The following is a 16,582-nucleotide window of genomic DNA, read 5'->3' as shown; positions in this document are numbered from 1 at the left end:
GAAAGCAAGTAGCACATAGTAAAGCCATAGAGATGCTAGTTTTGATGGAGGATAACTCAACTTACTGATGGAGAAGCAACATGGTATAATAAAAAGAATGCTATACTTTGCAGTCAAGAACATCTTAGTTATTAAGACCTCCAAATCATTTTCATTAATAAATAAATAATTTGTAACCCCCAATAGAGGCAAAGGTAAATAAGGAGTTCTTGAAATCTGTTTATTGACAGAATTTTTGAGATATAATAAAAATTTAAAATTTTTGTGGAATTTGACTCTTTTTAGATGTTCTATCCTGAAAAAAAAGGCATTTCATTTGTACCCTATGCTGACAAACAGTATTATTTGCTAGAAAGAGAACCAGAGAGAGCCAAGAGAGAATTGTGTCAAAATCCCATCTCTGATATAATTTTTGGCAAGTCACTTAATTAGCCTAACCCTCAGTTTTTGAATCTGTAAAATGGAAATAATCAGACTTGCCCTACCTAATTGCAGGGTTGTCACAAGGACAGCAAGGGCTTTATATAAGCCATAAAATCCTAGAAAAATGTGTTATTTTTTAATACTTGACCATTATAAACAGGATCCAAATCTAAAACATTCGTGATTACCTGAATAGAAGGAAAAATGAAGGAGAAATCTTATTCACAGGACGTTTTTCCAAGCACAAAAAAAAAAAAATGTTAAGCATCAGAGAGAACACTTTGTTCCAAGCTAGAATTCTGTGAATTGGCCAAACAAAATCAGGTTTGGGATGTAAACTGAAGGTGAAGAGAGGAAATTTCTTACATTTTTCTCCATTAGGAAGCTCTTTAAAGAATGACAGAGGTTGGGGAAGCTAGGTGGCACAGTGAGTAGAGCACTGGCCCTGGAGTCAGGAGAACCTGAGTTCAAATACAGCCTTAGACACTTAACACTTACTAGCCATGTGACCTTGGGCAAGTCACTTAACCCCAATTGCCCTGCCCTCCCCCCTCCAAAAAAACAAAAAGAAAAATCTAAAAAAAAATGACAGAGGTTGTCAAGGAGAGGCCAACAGCTAGAACAAAACCAGGAGAAACCTGGATTCTTTCACCATTTGTGCCAAATAGGTATGTCATTTTTCCCTGAAGCACTTTCTTTGATAGCTCTAAGAATTATAATTAAGGTCTGAAACAAAGTATAGAAAAAGTCCCAGTAATCATTTCCCAGTATTATAGGATCAGAGGTAGCTAGGTGGTTCAATAGACAGAACACTAGGCTGGGAGTCGGGAAGATCTAAGTTCAAATTTGACCTCAGATACTCATTAGCTGTGTGACCCTGGGCAAGTCACTTAACCTCTGTTTGCCTTGGAAGCAGCTAGATGGCTCAATGGATTGACTGCTGGGCCTAGAGTCAGGAAGACCTGAGTTCAAATGCAGTTTCAGACACTCACTAGCTGTATAGTTCTAGACAAGTCATTTAACCTCAGTATTTGTCTTAATCTACTGGAGAAGGGAATGGCAAACCACTCCAGAATCTTTACCAAGGAAAACCTAAATGACTAAACAACAAAATCATAGCTTCATTGCTTTAAAACTAGAAGGAAACTTAGAGATAACCAAATTTGATCCCTTCGTTTTACAGATTAGGAAACTGATGTCTAGAGATGTTTAAGTGTCTTTCCCATGGTCATATAGCTAGTAGGTAGTAGAGCCAAGATTTGAACCCAGGTCCTCTGACTCCAAATCCAATATCCTTTCACCTAAGGGAAATCAACTCTTCTCTCAAGAGAGAGATGGGGGACTTCCTCAAGTATTTCCAGAAACATTGTGATACACTGCAGATGCTGTTCAATTGAAGACAGCTCACATTCATGAATAATAAACATCGGTGGCCTATGCCCAGGGTCACCCAAGATGGAGAGGTGGAGACACTGATGAGGGAGACACTAGGGACCTACTTCTACAAGACAGGAAAACAGGTGCAGGTGCAGATATTCTTCACTGGTTTACCACATGGTAAGGAACATCCTCTTTCCGTTGGCTGCATATCCAAAACTGTCTGCATCTTTAAAACCACCTGACTAGGGCGTTCTTTTTCTTCTGGTTAGATGTAGGACTGCAGGATTCATGCACTTATAGAGGAGACATAATGAAGCGAGCCAGGAAGGGTATGACAGCCAACTTCCCCTCCCCTCAGACCTGGTGCCAGAGAAATGGTCTTGGGTTTGGGGTCTCTTTTGTTTGTCCTTTTCAGTTATAGGTAAAGGAAGGGGAGTTCAAGATGTGGGGATCTTGGTTATAGGACAGTTGCAATAAGCCCAGAAGGGAAGCCCAGAGAAACTAGGGCCCCAGGGACAATCCCAGGCTTGAATTTGGTGGTGCTAATGCTATATAGGAATTAAATTAATCTGTGAACCTAATTCCCCTCCAGTCCCCAGAGACTGGTATAGTACAGTACAGTATAGTATCATACAGTATCATATAGTACAGTATAATACAGTACAGTAAAGTATAGTATAACATAACATAGGACAGTAGTATAAGGGGGATGATTATGGCCCTGAGGCATTTGGGGAAAATATTTGTATGTATCTCCTGGTTATACCTTTAAATTAAATAATGTAATTGTTAAATGGAACTGGGATACTCAAACTCCAAAAATCGGGGGACCACAATCAGTGGGAGCTTAAGTCAACAAAAGAGATAAGAGAAAAATTTGGAAGAAGAGTGAAATGTAACATACCTGGTCTTTGGGCAATGGGGAGGGAGAACGACCAGAGAATCACTGTCCCATGTGTATCACATTTTAAGGGTTATGAAGCTTTTTCCTCAAAACAACCCTGGAGAATAAGCAGAACTAGTTTTTTATAACTATTTTACTGATGTGAAAATTGAGGCTCAGAGAGACTTGCTTAGAATCAAAGAAATTTCAGAATTCTAGCAAGGGAAAGGATCTCAGCATTTATCTAGTCTAACCCATTTCTGGAAAAGATGACCCTTTCTAGCACCCCAAAAAGTGATCATCCTTTTCTTTAAGACCTCCAGTGAGGGGGACTCCCCCCCTCACAGGGAGTTCCATTCCACTACTTAGACAGCTGTGTTTTGTTAACAATAAAGTGTCAAGCCAGGATTCAAACCAAGTCAATTTCCACTTTCATAAAAACCACAATAAGCTATAAGTGTAAACTATAATTCCAGGAGAGAAAATTCTCATGTCATACCTCTTTAGCTGGTACAGTGTGACGTCGAATGTCAAGTTATCCAGTCAGTTGTTTTGTGATGGTTTTTTGTCCCATGGACAAGGTGGCTGATAAAGCAGCTTTTCTTTGCCACAGTATGGTTTTCCTTGGTGCTTTGTTTGTTGTCCTGGGTGTCTTGATCCCTTTGTTAGTTGTGATTCTTGGTATCGTATTTGGTCATGTGGTTGCTTTAATAGTCTTTGTTTTGGCTTGAGGGAGGTGTCAGACTTGGTTCCTAATTTGGAGTAGAGAAAATAAAACAAAACCCACATGAACAATGTTTTAAAAAGAGTACATCTGACCAAAATACATGATATTTTGTAAGAATATCCCAAAGTTTGACTATACAGGAAGAAATAATAAATATTGGGTGTTCAGAGAAATATGAAAAGGTTTGCATGAATTGATATCATGCAAATCAAGTAGAGCCCAGGAAACATTACTGACAATAACTACACCAACATCAGTGAAACAGTCACTAAAAGGAATTGGATTTGGAATAACAGAAAAAACCAATGAAGGTCCTAGACAAGAGATTAAAAAAAGGATTAGCTCATGCTTGGTGGTATCACAGTGGAGGAACTAGCAGGAGGGACAATTGTGTATACTGTCAAAGTTTTTGTCCCTGATAAACTTTCGTTTAACTATTTTTCTTTGTCAGCAGGAGAGTTAAACTTGGAAGTGATGGAAAATGTGCTGTAAAGACAAAAAGGTTCAATTTAAGTCACATTTTGTGATTACCATATTTGTTGAATGACTGCTAACACAAATCATAGTAATTGCCATGGTGCATTTGTATTCTCAAATTTCCAGAACTTCTTCGTCTATATGTCCAAATTATATATGTATAATTTTCTCCAACTTGTGATTTCACCATTTCAGGGAGGGTTTGAGGGGAAAGTGTCTCTACCATATGTGCTGACAATCGTTCAGCAATTTAGGACCTTAGTATTAAAGCACTGAGAGATTAAATGATTTACTCAGGGTCACAGAGCCAGCATGTCAGAGGCAGGCCTTGAACCCAGATCTTCTTGATTTCAGAGTTGGCTCTTTATTCACTACCGAATATACATCAACTAGCCAATCAATAAGCATTAAGTACTATGTCTTATTAATATTATTGAATACTGTGGCACAATGTTGGGGTTACAAAGACAAAAGTGCAATAGTCTCTGCCTTAAAGGAGCTTTCTTTCTGTAATAGATATGCTTATATACACATATATGTATATACACACACAAACACAATATAATTTTATATATATGATAAATATAGCATATAATATTTCATTTTATAATTCACATAGTCCTATATATTATACAGAATAAATACTGGGTAATTTTTTAAGAGGGTGTATTACACTCTAGTGAGAATCACAAAAATCACATGAAAAGATAGTGTATGAGCCAAATTGAAGGAAAATAGGGATTCTAAGAGGCAGAGGTGAGGAAGGAGTGCATTCCATGAGTGGTGGGGAGGCAGTGTGCACAAAGGACAGAGATGGGACATGGAGTGTGAAGTGCATTAAGACTATGGACTCACTCTACCAGAGCAACACTATAGTTAACATAAGACCCTGAGGGTCCCAGGTTCCCCTGAGTGATGTTTTCTCTAATACTATAAGCTTGATACCCTCCTCTTCCCCCTCCCCAATTCCAGTTCATTTTTCCCCACTACCAGATAGCACTTAAGTTTAAAAAAAACGTTTTTTTAAATTATTTCATCCTTCTGCCCTAAGAGTTAAAGAGTTCATAAAAACTACCAGGTTCTAAAAAAAAGCAAGTAGTGTCTCATTTTCATTCAACCAATTAATATTAATTAGCTTTTACAAAGGAATATTTACTACAAAGATACAGCAAGGAGTACAAACATTTTCCTGTTAGCATCTGGGAGTACATTCTCCCCTCTACCTCCACTTTGGTAGCTAGGGAGAGTGGGTTCAAACTTTAAGCTGGTTTCTGCCTAGTATTTCCTGCCCCTCCCCACCCAGGTAACTTTTCCGGCTATTCCTCTTCTAGCAGGAAGTTATTCCTCTTCTCACAGAATCAGCAGCTGGGCAGGAAAGAGCCAGACCACCAACAAGGCCCTTACTGATTAGGGTCTTTGGAACCTAAAAGTTGATCAAGAGTTTTCAGACTGATACCAGTCTACACCTACTCCAAGTAGGGCACCAGGGCTCTTCTGTTACACATCATCCTCCTTTCTGAAAGTGACTCCTCAGTCTCTTCCAATGGAGATTATCTACAGTACCTGAGCACTTTGAGTCTTCCTCACTTAGCATAGTTCCTGACACCTAGTAAGCACTTCACAGATATTTGTTGACTGAGTAATTGCTAGCATAATACCCCCTGAGGTGTTCTGTATTTTATTTTAGCTTACCAAACATTCTGCACATATTAGTCAATCAATCGATAAACACTTATTAAATGCCTGCTATGTGTCAGGTACTCTTATTTGCTCTTCAAAACAACCCTTTAAGGGAAGAGCTACAGGGATTGTCATCCTCATTTTAAAGGAAAGGAGACCAAATTTCAGAGATATTTAGTGACCTGCCTCTTGTTAAACAGCTAATATTGTAGATTTCAAGTTGGAAGGGAACAGAGAGGTCATCTCATCCAACTACCACATCTTACAAATGAGGAAAGAGAGACCAAGAGAGGTTGAGTAGCAAAGAAGATTCAAACCCAGATTCTTCAATCCCAAATCCAACATTTCTTCTACCATCTCATCTTGCCCTGAATTACCCCCAGAGCCAGAGGCAGTAGCCACTCTGCAAAATAGAGAGTGACCAGGGATAGATACATAGATTTACAGAAGTTTGGCAGAGAGAATGAACAAGAGGTCGGCTTTTAATATACATTACACACACACACACACACACACACAACCACACACCCCTACACTCACACACACAAAATCTGTTAGAATCTCTTAATGAGGAAGGTGCCATAGGAAAGCAGCTCTCTCTTTTCCCATGAGTCATGATGTGGTTAGAGTGTTTTCAGTAAAGTGAAGAAAACAGATGCCAGAGTGGAGGAGATCCAGGAATAGAAACAGGAGCCCAGTTGTATAAAATCAGGGCTGCAGATCAGTTCCAAAGAACATGACAGATCCAATAAAATTTCCACATACCTAGAGCACAAACCTGATTTGCCAAAATCACCACCTAGCCCAACAGCCATCTATATTCCCTCAGGCTAGAAATACAAGACCTACTGCACTGATGAAGTTTTCTTGGGCCAACTGTCCAGTTTCTTTGAGGACAAGAACATGGGAAAAGCTGGGAAAAGCTGCTTTTCAAGGTTGGTGGCAAATGTAGGAAAGAGAAAGAAGTCTGGACTTGGTATCCAAAGACAGATTCAAATCCCAACTCTTATCGATTATTAGCTGTATGACCATGGACATGTGACTTTCTTCTCTGGGATTTAGTTTCTTTCTCTGTAAAGGAACACCTGTACTATACACACTTTGTAAATTTTTCATGAAAATCAAGTAAGATAATGTATATAAAGTACTGATAGCTTAGTGCAGTGTAAAGCAAGCTGGTCTTAGAGTTAAGAAGCCTGCATTTAAGTTCTAATTGTGACCTAGTGACTGTGTTAAGTCTCAACTGCCAAGTGTCCCAGAAATTCTCTTATACTGTATGCTACAGAGAAGTGGTTAATCTGCAATTGTAGAAAAAGTATTCTCATTAAGAGTTCTTTATACCAGTGAAGACAGTGCCTGGCACACAGTTGTTGTTTTTCAGTCTTTTCAGTTGTGTCCAATTCTTTGTGACCTCATTTTGGATTTTCTTGGTCAAAGATACTGAATTGTTTGCCATTTCCTTTTCCAGTTCTTTTTACAGATGAAGAAACAGAGGTTTAAATGACTTGTCCAGGGTACCTGAGGCCAGATTTGAACTCAGGAAGATGAATCTTTCTAACTCTAGGTCTGGTACTCTATCCACTGTGCCACCTAGCTACCCTGGAACACAGTAGGCTCTTAATAAATGTTCACTGAGTGATTCATTGTCTAAAATCACAGCTCTAGTCCAAAATAAATATATAGACAAGTCCGGAGCCCACATATAATAGTCAGCTTTATAACTAGGATTGAGGATCTAAACATGGGGTAGGGAAAATGTGTAAATTTTCCAGAATCCAGAGAGCCAGGGGGATTAACTCATGATACAATCTATTACCAGGAGAAGAAAAATAAAATATTGGCTAAACTTTATGGAAACTGATATATAATATAACCTATATGAGGCCAATGAGCCTGGAGTCACTCAGAAGCAGAGTAAACATCGTTTCCACAAAGAAAGTTCCTGCTTTGTCTAAGGGCTTGTTTAAGGCTCTAGGGGCATTCAAAAATGAGAAACATAGCCCCTACCTGGAAGAAGCTTACAGTATAACTAAGGAACAAAACGTATATGCAGATAAATATGATAGAGAATATGATGGAGGAAGGAAGAAATGCTAAGGAGAAAAGTGAAAGAGCGCTAGTACCTGGAGGGGTTATCAGGAAAATCTTCATAGAGAAGGCAAAAGGACAAGAAAGATTCTGAAAGGTAATAATATAGAAGGAATTCCATTCTAGGCATTGGGTGCAGCTCGTGTAAGTGAAGGGAACCGAGAATTGGAATAACAAGTTTAGAGTATTGCTAATAATCTCAATTAGCAAGAATAGAGTTCAAGGAACTAAGACCACAAGGGTAGATTAAAACCAGATTGTTCAGAGTGTATCAAGCTAAGGAGTTTGCATTTTTATTGGATCTTAGATTTAGAGCTGGAAGGGACTTTAGAGATAAACCATCTAGTCCAACCCAACTTTCTTTATTAAACAGAATTCAGAAAACTTAGAACTGATGGGAAATAAGGAATGGAAGAGTAAAAGATTGATCCTGCGGTTTCAAATCTAGATGACTTGGAGAACTGTGGTATCATCAACAAAAATAGCAATGTTGGAAGGAGGGACAGGTTTAGGAGAAAAGATAATGACTTTAGTTTGGGACACATAGAGCAAACCAGGTGAAGATATGACCTGCAAATAGTAAGAGATGTAGGACTAAAGCTCAGGAGAGAGATTATATTGGGGTAAAAAACACACATGTATATGTGTATGTATATATATATACATATTCATATATATGTATGTGTGTGTGAAGAACCAGTTAAGGAAACTGAAAATACTAAGTTCAACAAGGAGGAAGACCAGGAGAAAGCAAGGCCATGGGAAACCAAGGGTGAAGAGAATATCCAGGGAGAGAAAATAGTCAATAACTGTGCTGAATGCTACAGAAATGTTAAAAATAAAAACTGAGGAAAGAATTATCATCTCAAATCTGATCCTCATGCCCACTCTGGGAGATAGGTGCTACTATTTTCCCCATTTTACAGATGAGTAAATTGAAGCAAACAGAGGTGACTTGTCCAGGATTATAATTTAATAATTGTCTGAGGCTGAATTAGAACTCAGGTCTTCCTTTCTTAGTCCAGGCCTGGCATTCTATCCACTGCTACACATAGCTACCTAGTACATGTGCATATACATGCAAACAACGTAGAATTCAGAGTCCTAAAAATCAGCTTGTTTTAGAGAGACATGATTTGGATGATTTTTTTTAAGTTCCTCAGAAATAATGAACTAAATATACAGAATGAGACACTCATTTTTTGACATGGCTATTGTGGGAATTTGTTTTGTTTAACTATGATTACTTTTTACAAGGGTTTTCTGTTCTGTTTTGCTTTACTTTCCATTAGGGAGGGAAGGGAAGTAGGTGAGAGAGAAAATAAATGCTTGTAGATTTTAAAAACAATAATTTTTAAAAGTTTCTCAAGGGATTATGTTAGCTGGGAAAAATGAGATGGCAAAAAACAATAATCCATGACATGTCAAAAGATGTAAACAAATCATCTTGGGTAAATTTTGCTCTGACTTCAGGCCAGAAGTTTTGTTTTTTGTTTTGCATTGGGTTGATTCCTACACTTGAGTAATCTGATAATCCAAACTGGGGGAAAAATTAAGGCATTTCTTCTTTTTTCTTCTCTTCTGGTGGTTGATCTATTTTGTATTCTATTCTAATATTCTATTACCATTTGCTCTTGCTTTTCTTTCCCCACCCCCCTTTTTGCTTGTACCAGAGTCCTCTGTACCAGAATTTTGCTAACCTAATACCCAAACAAAAGGTATCTCTTCTGGGAAGGGGCATTCAGGCATCCATTATCAGCAGGGTCTCTAACCTGGTTTCAAGAAGGCTGATCAGGTTTTTGTTTTTGTTTTTGTTTTTTTGACAAGTACTCAGCACTCCATTCTTCCCCTACCAGCTTCTCTTGGGGGCCAGCTTTGGGAGGCAGGGGGGATGTCTTGCCTTTAGGTTTGTTCTAGGCTCCCAAACAGATAGCTTCTTTCTATTTTTCCTTTTCCTATTTAGTCTTTTTCTCTTAAAGAGGCTCCGTATGGGGCAGCCAAGTGGTGCAGTGAATAAAGCACCAGCCCTGAAGTCAGGAGGACCTGAGGTCAAATATGACCTCAGACACTTAACACTTACTAGCTCTAAGACCTTGGGCAAGTCACTTAACCCCAATTGCCCTGCCTCCCCACCTTCAAAAAAAAAAAGAGGTTCTTTCTGATCAGAACTTGTATGTGACTGCTGACTTCTTCTTCAGGCCTAACACTGGTTTGACAAAATATTACCAGTTGGATACAGAGTGTGGTAGTAGCCCCAAATCTATTTTACTCAAAAAAGAAAATTTATTCCCTTTTGTAAATTTCATATAGCTAACATTTTTGAGGACTTAATCTTCTCTTGAGAGCTAAATTATCTTTTCTCCTTGTGGTCTGAGGAATCTTTTGTTTCTTGTCCATGGTAATTGTTCATTTCAACAAGAAGTGTATTAAATTCATCTTGGTGAGCAAGCCAGTTGTTTCATAGTTAGTTGATGCTCCAAACCCAAGCTGGTTGTTTTTAACTTGAATTTTAATATATTCCATGGCCCTTTTGAGCCCAACCTATACCCATTCTCTTGGACCATCCCACCTTCTCCAGTAGTTTTTGGCCCAACTTGGAATCATTACTGCACACTATATTCCTTGGACCCACAGACCACTTCTTTTTTGTTGAAGTTACAGACCTCAAATAAGACAAGAGTTTGGACTGATTGTCCACACGTTGTGGGGTAAAATAAAACAAAACTGGGATAGGCCTAGTCCCAAGGGAAGGAAAGGTCATATCTATACATATGCACACACACATATACATAAGTCATTCATGATGTATAACTATAAGCATTATGATACTTGAATATAAAAGCAATCATATGACTAGAATTATAAATAAAACAAGGGAAAAATCAAAGGAACCAAGCAAAAAGAAATAAAATGACACCTGTCCAACTTTTATAATTAAACAAGTACCTAACAACTAGCAATGGAAAAAGTTGGCACCAGATACATCATATAAAAATTTCACTGATATTAGAATCATAGAATCATAGCATGAATATGTTAGAAGAGATCTCACTTGGCATCCTCAAAAAGAAAGTCATATAATATCACCAAGAGCAGAAGACTACCTTATAAAAGTGCAGAAAGTAAAAGTATTAGTCTGACACTTCCTGATTCCCACATTGGGGAAAGATTGAGCCTTGAGGCTTAAAATCATAATGGAAAGACTTAGGCAGACACAAGATCAGTCTTCAACTAACTGAAAAGATAGATTGGAATTGTTCTGATTAGCCTTGAAGGGAGACATAGGAGCAATGGAAAGATGTTACAAAGAGACAGATTTAGGTTCACTATTATGAAAAGTTTCAAAGCAATTAAAGGAATGAGCTCCTTCAGAAAGTAGTGGGTTTGGGGTGGCTAGGTGACAAAGTGAATAGAGTACCAGCCCTGGAGTCAGGAAGACCTGAGTTCAAATCCGACCTCAGACACTTAAACACTTACTAGCCGTGTGACCTTGGGCAAGTCACTTAACCCCAACTGCCCTGCCTCTCCACCTCCAAAAAGAAAAAAAAGTAGTGGGTTCTGGCTTAAAGTCTTCAAGCAAAATCTGCATAACAACTTGACAGGTGTGTTCCAAAGGGCATTCATTTTTAGGTAAGGGTTGGATTTTCTGTTCTGGAGGTCCTTTCTAACTCTGAAATTCTATGATTCTGTCCATCCAAAAATTATGCTTTTTGGTGTTCTATCTTTTAAATCTCCTCCCCCTGAAAATAGCCATATTCAACAGGACTCAGGTCAATGGTCACATCTTCAATGGAGCCTTCCTCGATCTGCTCCTCCAGTCAAAATTTATCTTTTTTCCTTAAACCTTTCATAGTATTTTGCTTATAAGGGTAACTACTCAGATTTACATAGTACTTTTTAAAGTTTACAAAATGGTTTCCTCATGACAGCCCTGGGAGGTGAGTAATCACACTTTCATGCACTCTTATATTGTATAATATAGTTGTATGTATATATTCATCTCCCTTACTAAACTTAAGCTCTTTGAAGACATAGTATGGTGCTGTAGAAAGAGAGCTGATTTTGGAGTCAAAGGTTCAGAATCCACAGCTAACATCACTATCTATGTGATCATAGCAGATCATTTAACCTCTCTGGACCTCAGTTTCCTCAACTATAAAATTAGGGTGAAGGTAAGACTAGATAACCCCTGAATTCCCTTCCAGCACTAAATAGATGTTCCAACTTTAATACACCTAATAGTCAACTCAGTGCTTTGCATAGATTAGAGGTTTATTAAATATTTGTAGAATTAAATAAATGTGGAATCTTCCAAAGTGAATTCATCTATAAAAAGCATGTGGATATGTTGGTTCATTAAAAAAATAAATCAATCAAAGCATCAAAAGAAGGAAAAGCAAAACCACTAACTTAACAGTCCCCCAAAATATAGAAACGTAAATAAAAATAGAAAGCTTTCATGATTTGTGATCTCTTGTGTATGGAATGGAATTTTGGAGAGATTGCACATTACCTTAGAAGTTGTGACTTTGGGTTGGGAAGGGTGGGAAAAGGAAGAGCCCAAAGAAATGACACTTGGTCCAAATATATAGTAGTTTATATTAGATCCAGAGACATGATAAAAATAACCAAATAAAAGTAAATGCAATCTATGAATATAAATAATGAATATAATAGTTCATATTAAATCCAGAAAATGGCATTTTGGCACTGGGAGCAGGGAGCCTGCTAAAGGAGGCATATTCATTTTTTATGTGAATTGAGAACCATCTATGTGCATAATAATGGTCTCTGGGCTGTGGTTAGAATATAAACATTTCTGTCAGAGCTCTTCTGTAGCTCCCATAACTAAAGCCTGGGAAAGTTTCTCCATATCGAACTGAGCAAGAAACAATAACAATTTACATCTTCCCTTCCCTTTCCTGCCTCATCTCTGATGATCATCCCCAATTTCTTTCTCCCCTCCTTTGGTCCTGTGATTATGACTTTATGTTGAGGTAGCAGAAAAAGTGCTAGCCTTTGAGTTCCAAGGAACATGGGTTCAAATCCTGTCTCAGATATTTACAATACATGTCACCACAGGCAAATCATATATTTTCTCTGTGCTGCAGAATTTTCTTATCTGTAAACCAAGGCTAATAATACCAGTAGGACTTATCTTCCAAGGTTATCAATGAGATCATGTATATAAACAATTTACAAACCTTAAAGTACTAGTTCAATGTTAGCTATTATTATTGTCCCCTACTACTCTTACATATCAATTATGTGCATATGTAACTTTCTTTCCTATTAGTTTGTAAACTTCTTGAAAGCTAGGTTTGTGTTGTGCATATTTTTATATTCTCCAGTACCCTGGGAACTCAAGAAATATTTGTTGAACAAATACATACAATTAGAGAAATATGATATGTACACCCACAGGGTTAACTCAGTTCAACAAACACTACTGTATGCTACAGGGCATTATGGTAAGAACTCAGCATGGAAAGATGAGTGAAACAAGATCCCTGCCCTCAAAGACTTTATAATCTATCAGAGGGAGATAAAATGGGTCCACAAAAAAACTATAATCCAACGGTCAGCCCTAAAGAGTACTGCAGGAAAAAAATGCTAGGAGAATTCACAGAAGGGAAGAATTGTTTCTTTATAAAGAGAAATCAGAATTATTTTTTCTCTGAGCTCTCAAAAGTCTCTTTAGTCACTCTCATATTCATTGATTATTCACAAATATCTGTGCTGTCATCTCTCTCACCCAAGTTAAGATCTTTGAGGGCAGGGATTCAGTCTAATTTCATAAGAATCATGGATTCTCCCCTCAGGGTTAGAAGGAATCTGTAGTCATTTAGTCTGTCCCATTATAAGATCATGCAGCAGAACGTGTTGTTTCTGTTGACTCAGATTGAGTTTACAATCCAATAAATCTCCCAAATCGTTTTCCTCTTTCTAGCCATACTTCCCCCATTTTGTTCTTATGAGGTTGATTTTTGAAGTCCTGTGCTGAGTTTTACATTTATCCCTATTAAATTCATCATATTAGATTTGATCTTGGGGTATAGAAATCCATCTTGCCCTACTAGAAAGTTAGGGAGGAAAGAGAGAGGATATAAGAGAAAACAGATTGGGGGAAGGGATATTCAGTAGGCTCACTATCTTGGGGTAGGGGGGTAAGGGAAAGAAGGGGAAAAAATTTGTAACTCAAAATCTTGTGGAAAAATCAATGTTGAAAACTAAAAATAAATAAATTGAGAAATAAAAAAAAACAAACAAAAAAGATTTGCTCTGACACTATTTTCACCTTTTGAAATCTATCTCAATTTCAACTATCCTTGGACCTTCCAGCAAGGGGTGTTTCAACCATCTGGGTCTGGTGTTCCAGTAAAGAATTTGCATTTTTGCTTATGTCTCTGACTGCCACAATATACAATAGCTGCTAGTTATCAATTAAGATGTCATGCACATACTTGAGGAAACAAATAACTTGTAACTGACTTGCCAAAGTCAGTAACACCTATGCAGATATAGGCCACCCTAAGACAACATGTTTACTAAATAATTAGAAATGAATTGGGAAGTCATTATAAATTAATGATTTTTTATAAAGCCTAACAGCTACACCATACCACATATGTGTGGATCCTTTCCACCACACTGATAAAATTGCTCATCCTTGAAATATTTAAGCCTATAGATGGTTGTATCCCACATATAAATGCACATTAAAATAGGAAAACAGTTGTTCTCTTGGAGCTGCACGTTCCCAAGTTGTATGCATGACAAAATTCTCCTTGACACAGTCTGCAGACTTAGAAATATTTTAGCTAATAAGTATTTGCGTTTAAACTACACTCGAAAGCAAAATAAAGAGATTCAAACTCTTTTGAAGGCTAGACTTTCTGGCATGCAAAAAGAACAAGATGGGCTAGAGCAGCTGGGGGAGCTCACAGTCACTGAAGGAAGAAATACAAGAAGTGGTTAGAAGAGTTGATTGGAAAGATTAAACTGCTAACAGGAGCAGCTGGGGGAATTTTAAAATTGGAGCAAGGAGAAGGGAATGGGAACCAAGAGTTTCAAGACGAGGCAGATTTTGATTAGAATAAGATTTTGTCAAGGGGCCGCCAAGAACCTGCCTGAATAGCAACAGCTGAATGAGGTCAGGAAAGCTTCTACTTTGTGCCCAGCATGGATTACACCAATTGGACATTTGCAAACGTACCGTAATTTGCACATGCTAGAAGGAAAGCGTTCAACAACAGGCTTAAGATATAGATTTTCATTTTTGCTTATGTCTCTGACTGCCACAATACACAGCAGCTGCTCATTATGAATTAAGACGTCATGTAGAAACTTGAGGCAACAAATTCTATATTTTGGCTTAAGGTATAATTAGTTTGGAAATTTTAGAAGCACAGCGTGGGGTAGCATTTTTCTTTTGTATTTGGTAATAATTACCTAGCAATGATTTGTCAGTGGGTTAGAAATATGAAAAGTTGTTTTTATAAAATTAAAAAAATTCAGTAAGAAAGGGATTGCATTAATATTTTTTAAAAATTAGCCATAGCATCATAAGAGTTAGAAGTGGAAGGGAATTCAGAGATTATCTCCTCTACCATTATTTTACAGGTGAGGATGACTATAGAGATTAGATGGTTTGTGGAAAGGGAAGGGAAGGGAATAATAAGCATTATATAATACCTTTTATGTGCCAGGCACCATAGGAAACACTTTTACAAATATTATGCCATTTGATACTGACAACATCAACCCTGGGAGGTAGGTGCTATTATGATCCCCATTTCACAGTTGAGGAACTGAGGCAGACAAAGGCTAAATGACTTACTCAGGGTAACACAGCTAGTAAGTGTCTGAGTCTGGACTTGAACTCAGGTCTTCCTGACTGTAGGTTTGGCTCTCTATCTACTGAACCACCAGCTGCCTATCACATGCAAAGTCATAGAGGTCATAATAGAAAGTTGTAATTTAAATCAGGTGTGCTGAAGCCAAATCTACACAGATTAGAGATAATACTGCCTCTCAAATTAAAAGGATCCCTCACCTTCAGCAAAAGAAACTATAGTGGCACAATGAATAGAGCACCGGCCCTGGAGTCAGGAGGACCTAAGTTCAAATCTGGCCTCAGATACTTGACACTTAACTAGTTATGTGACCTTGGGCAAGTCACTTAACCCCAATTGCCTTGCCTTCCCCCTTCCAAAAAAAAGAAAAGAGGAACTATAGATAGGTTCTGAGGATTATAGATGTTAGAGCTGAAAGGGAACTTGGGCCATCAAGTCCAGTCCCCTTATTTTATAAATGAGGAAACCGAGGCTGAAAGGAGTGCGATGGCTTATCCAAAGTCGTATACAGGTAGTATACAGAGGTGGGATTTGAACTCAGTCTTCTGACTCCAGAGTCAGTGCTCTTTCCATTGTAACATGCTGCCTCAAAAACAAAACAAAACAAAACAAAAAAAGACTTTTTAAAATGTTTATAGAACTTACCAAGGCAGCTAGATGGCATGGTGGATAGAGTGCCAGACCTGCAGTCAGAAAGACCCGAGATCAAAAATGACCTCAGGCACTTACTAGCTATGTGACCCTGGGCAAGTCATTTCACCCTGTTTGTTTCAATTTCCTCAGCATTATGAGCTGGAAGAAGGAAATGGCAAACCACTCCCCAAATGGAGTCACAGAGAGTCTGAAATGACTGAACAACAACAAACTTATCAAACCCTTCCTTCTATCTCTTTATTTTTCCTCTCGTATCATAGGTCGTAGGATCATAGTTTTAGAGGTAAAAAAGACCTTAGAGGCCATTGAGTCCAACCCCTTCATTTGACAGATAAGGAAACTGAGGCTGAGTATGGTTGAGTGACTTTGCCCAGTGTCACAAAGATAACAAGTATCTGAAGCAGGATTGGAAGC

General features: G+C 38.0%; 1 protein-coding gene across 1 annotated transcript in view; it reads right to left on the bottom strand.

Moving 5' to 3' along the window:
- Positions 1-3,229: 3,229 nt before the first annotated feature.
- DCDC2C (doublecortin domain containing 2C) overlaps positions 3,230-16,582 on the bottom strand; it is a 194,611-nt gene continuing 181,258 nt past the window's right edge. Inside the window, exon 13 of the mRNA XM_069064769.1 lies at positions 3,230-3,438. Within this exon, the coding sequence (XP_068920870.1) occupies positions 3,230-3,438 (209 nt within the window). The remainder of the gene's footprint in view (positions 3,439-16,582) is intronic.

Source organism: Petaurus breviceps, unplaced genomic scaffold (assembly GCF_028583685.1).
Source record: "Petaurus breviceps papuanus isolate PSGF00001 unplaced genomic scaffold, PetGlider_PUasm1.0 90644, whole genome shotgun sequence".
In the NCBI taxonomy this organism is placed as follows: Eukaryota; Metazoa; Chordata; class Mammalia; order Diprotodontia; family Petauridae; genus Petaurus; species Petaurus breviceps.
Note: the sequence above shows the minus strand (reverse complement) of the source record. Positions and strands in the feature narration are given on the sequence as shown.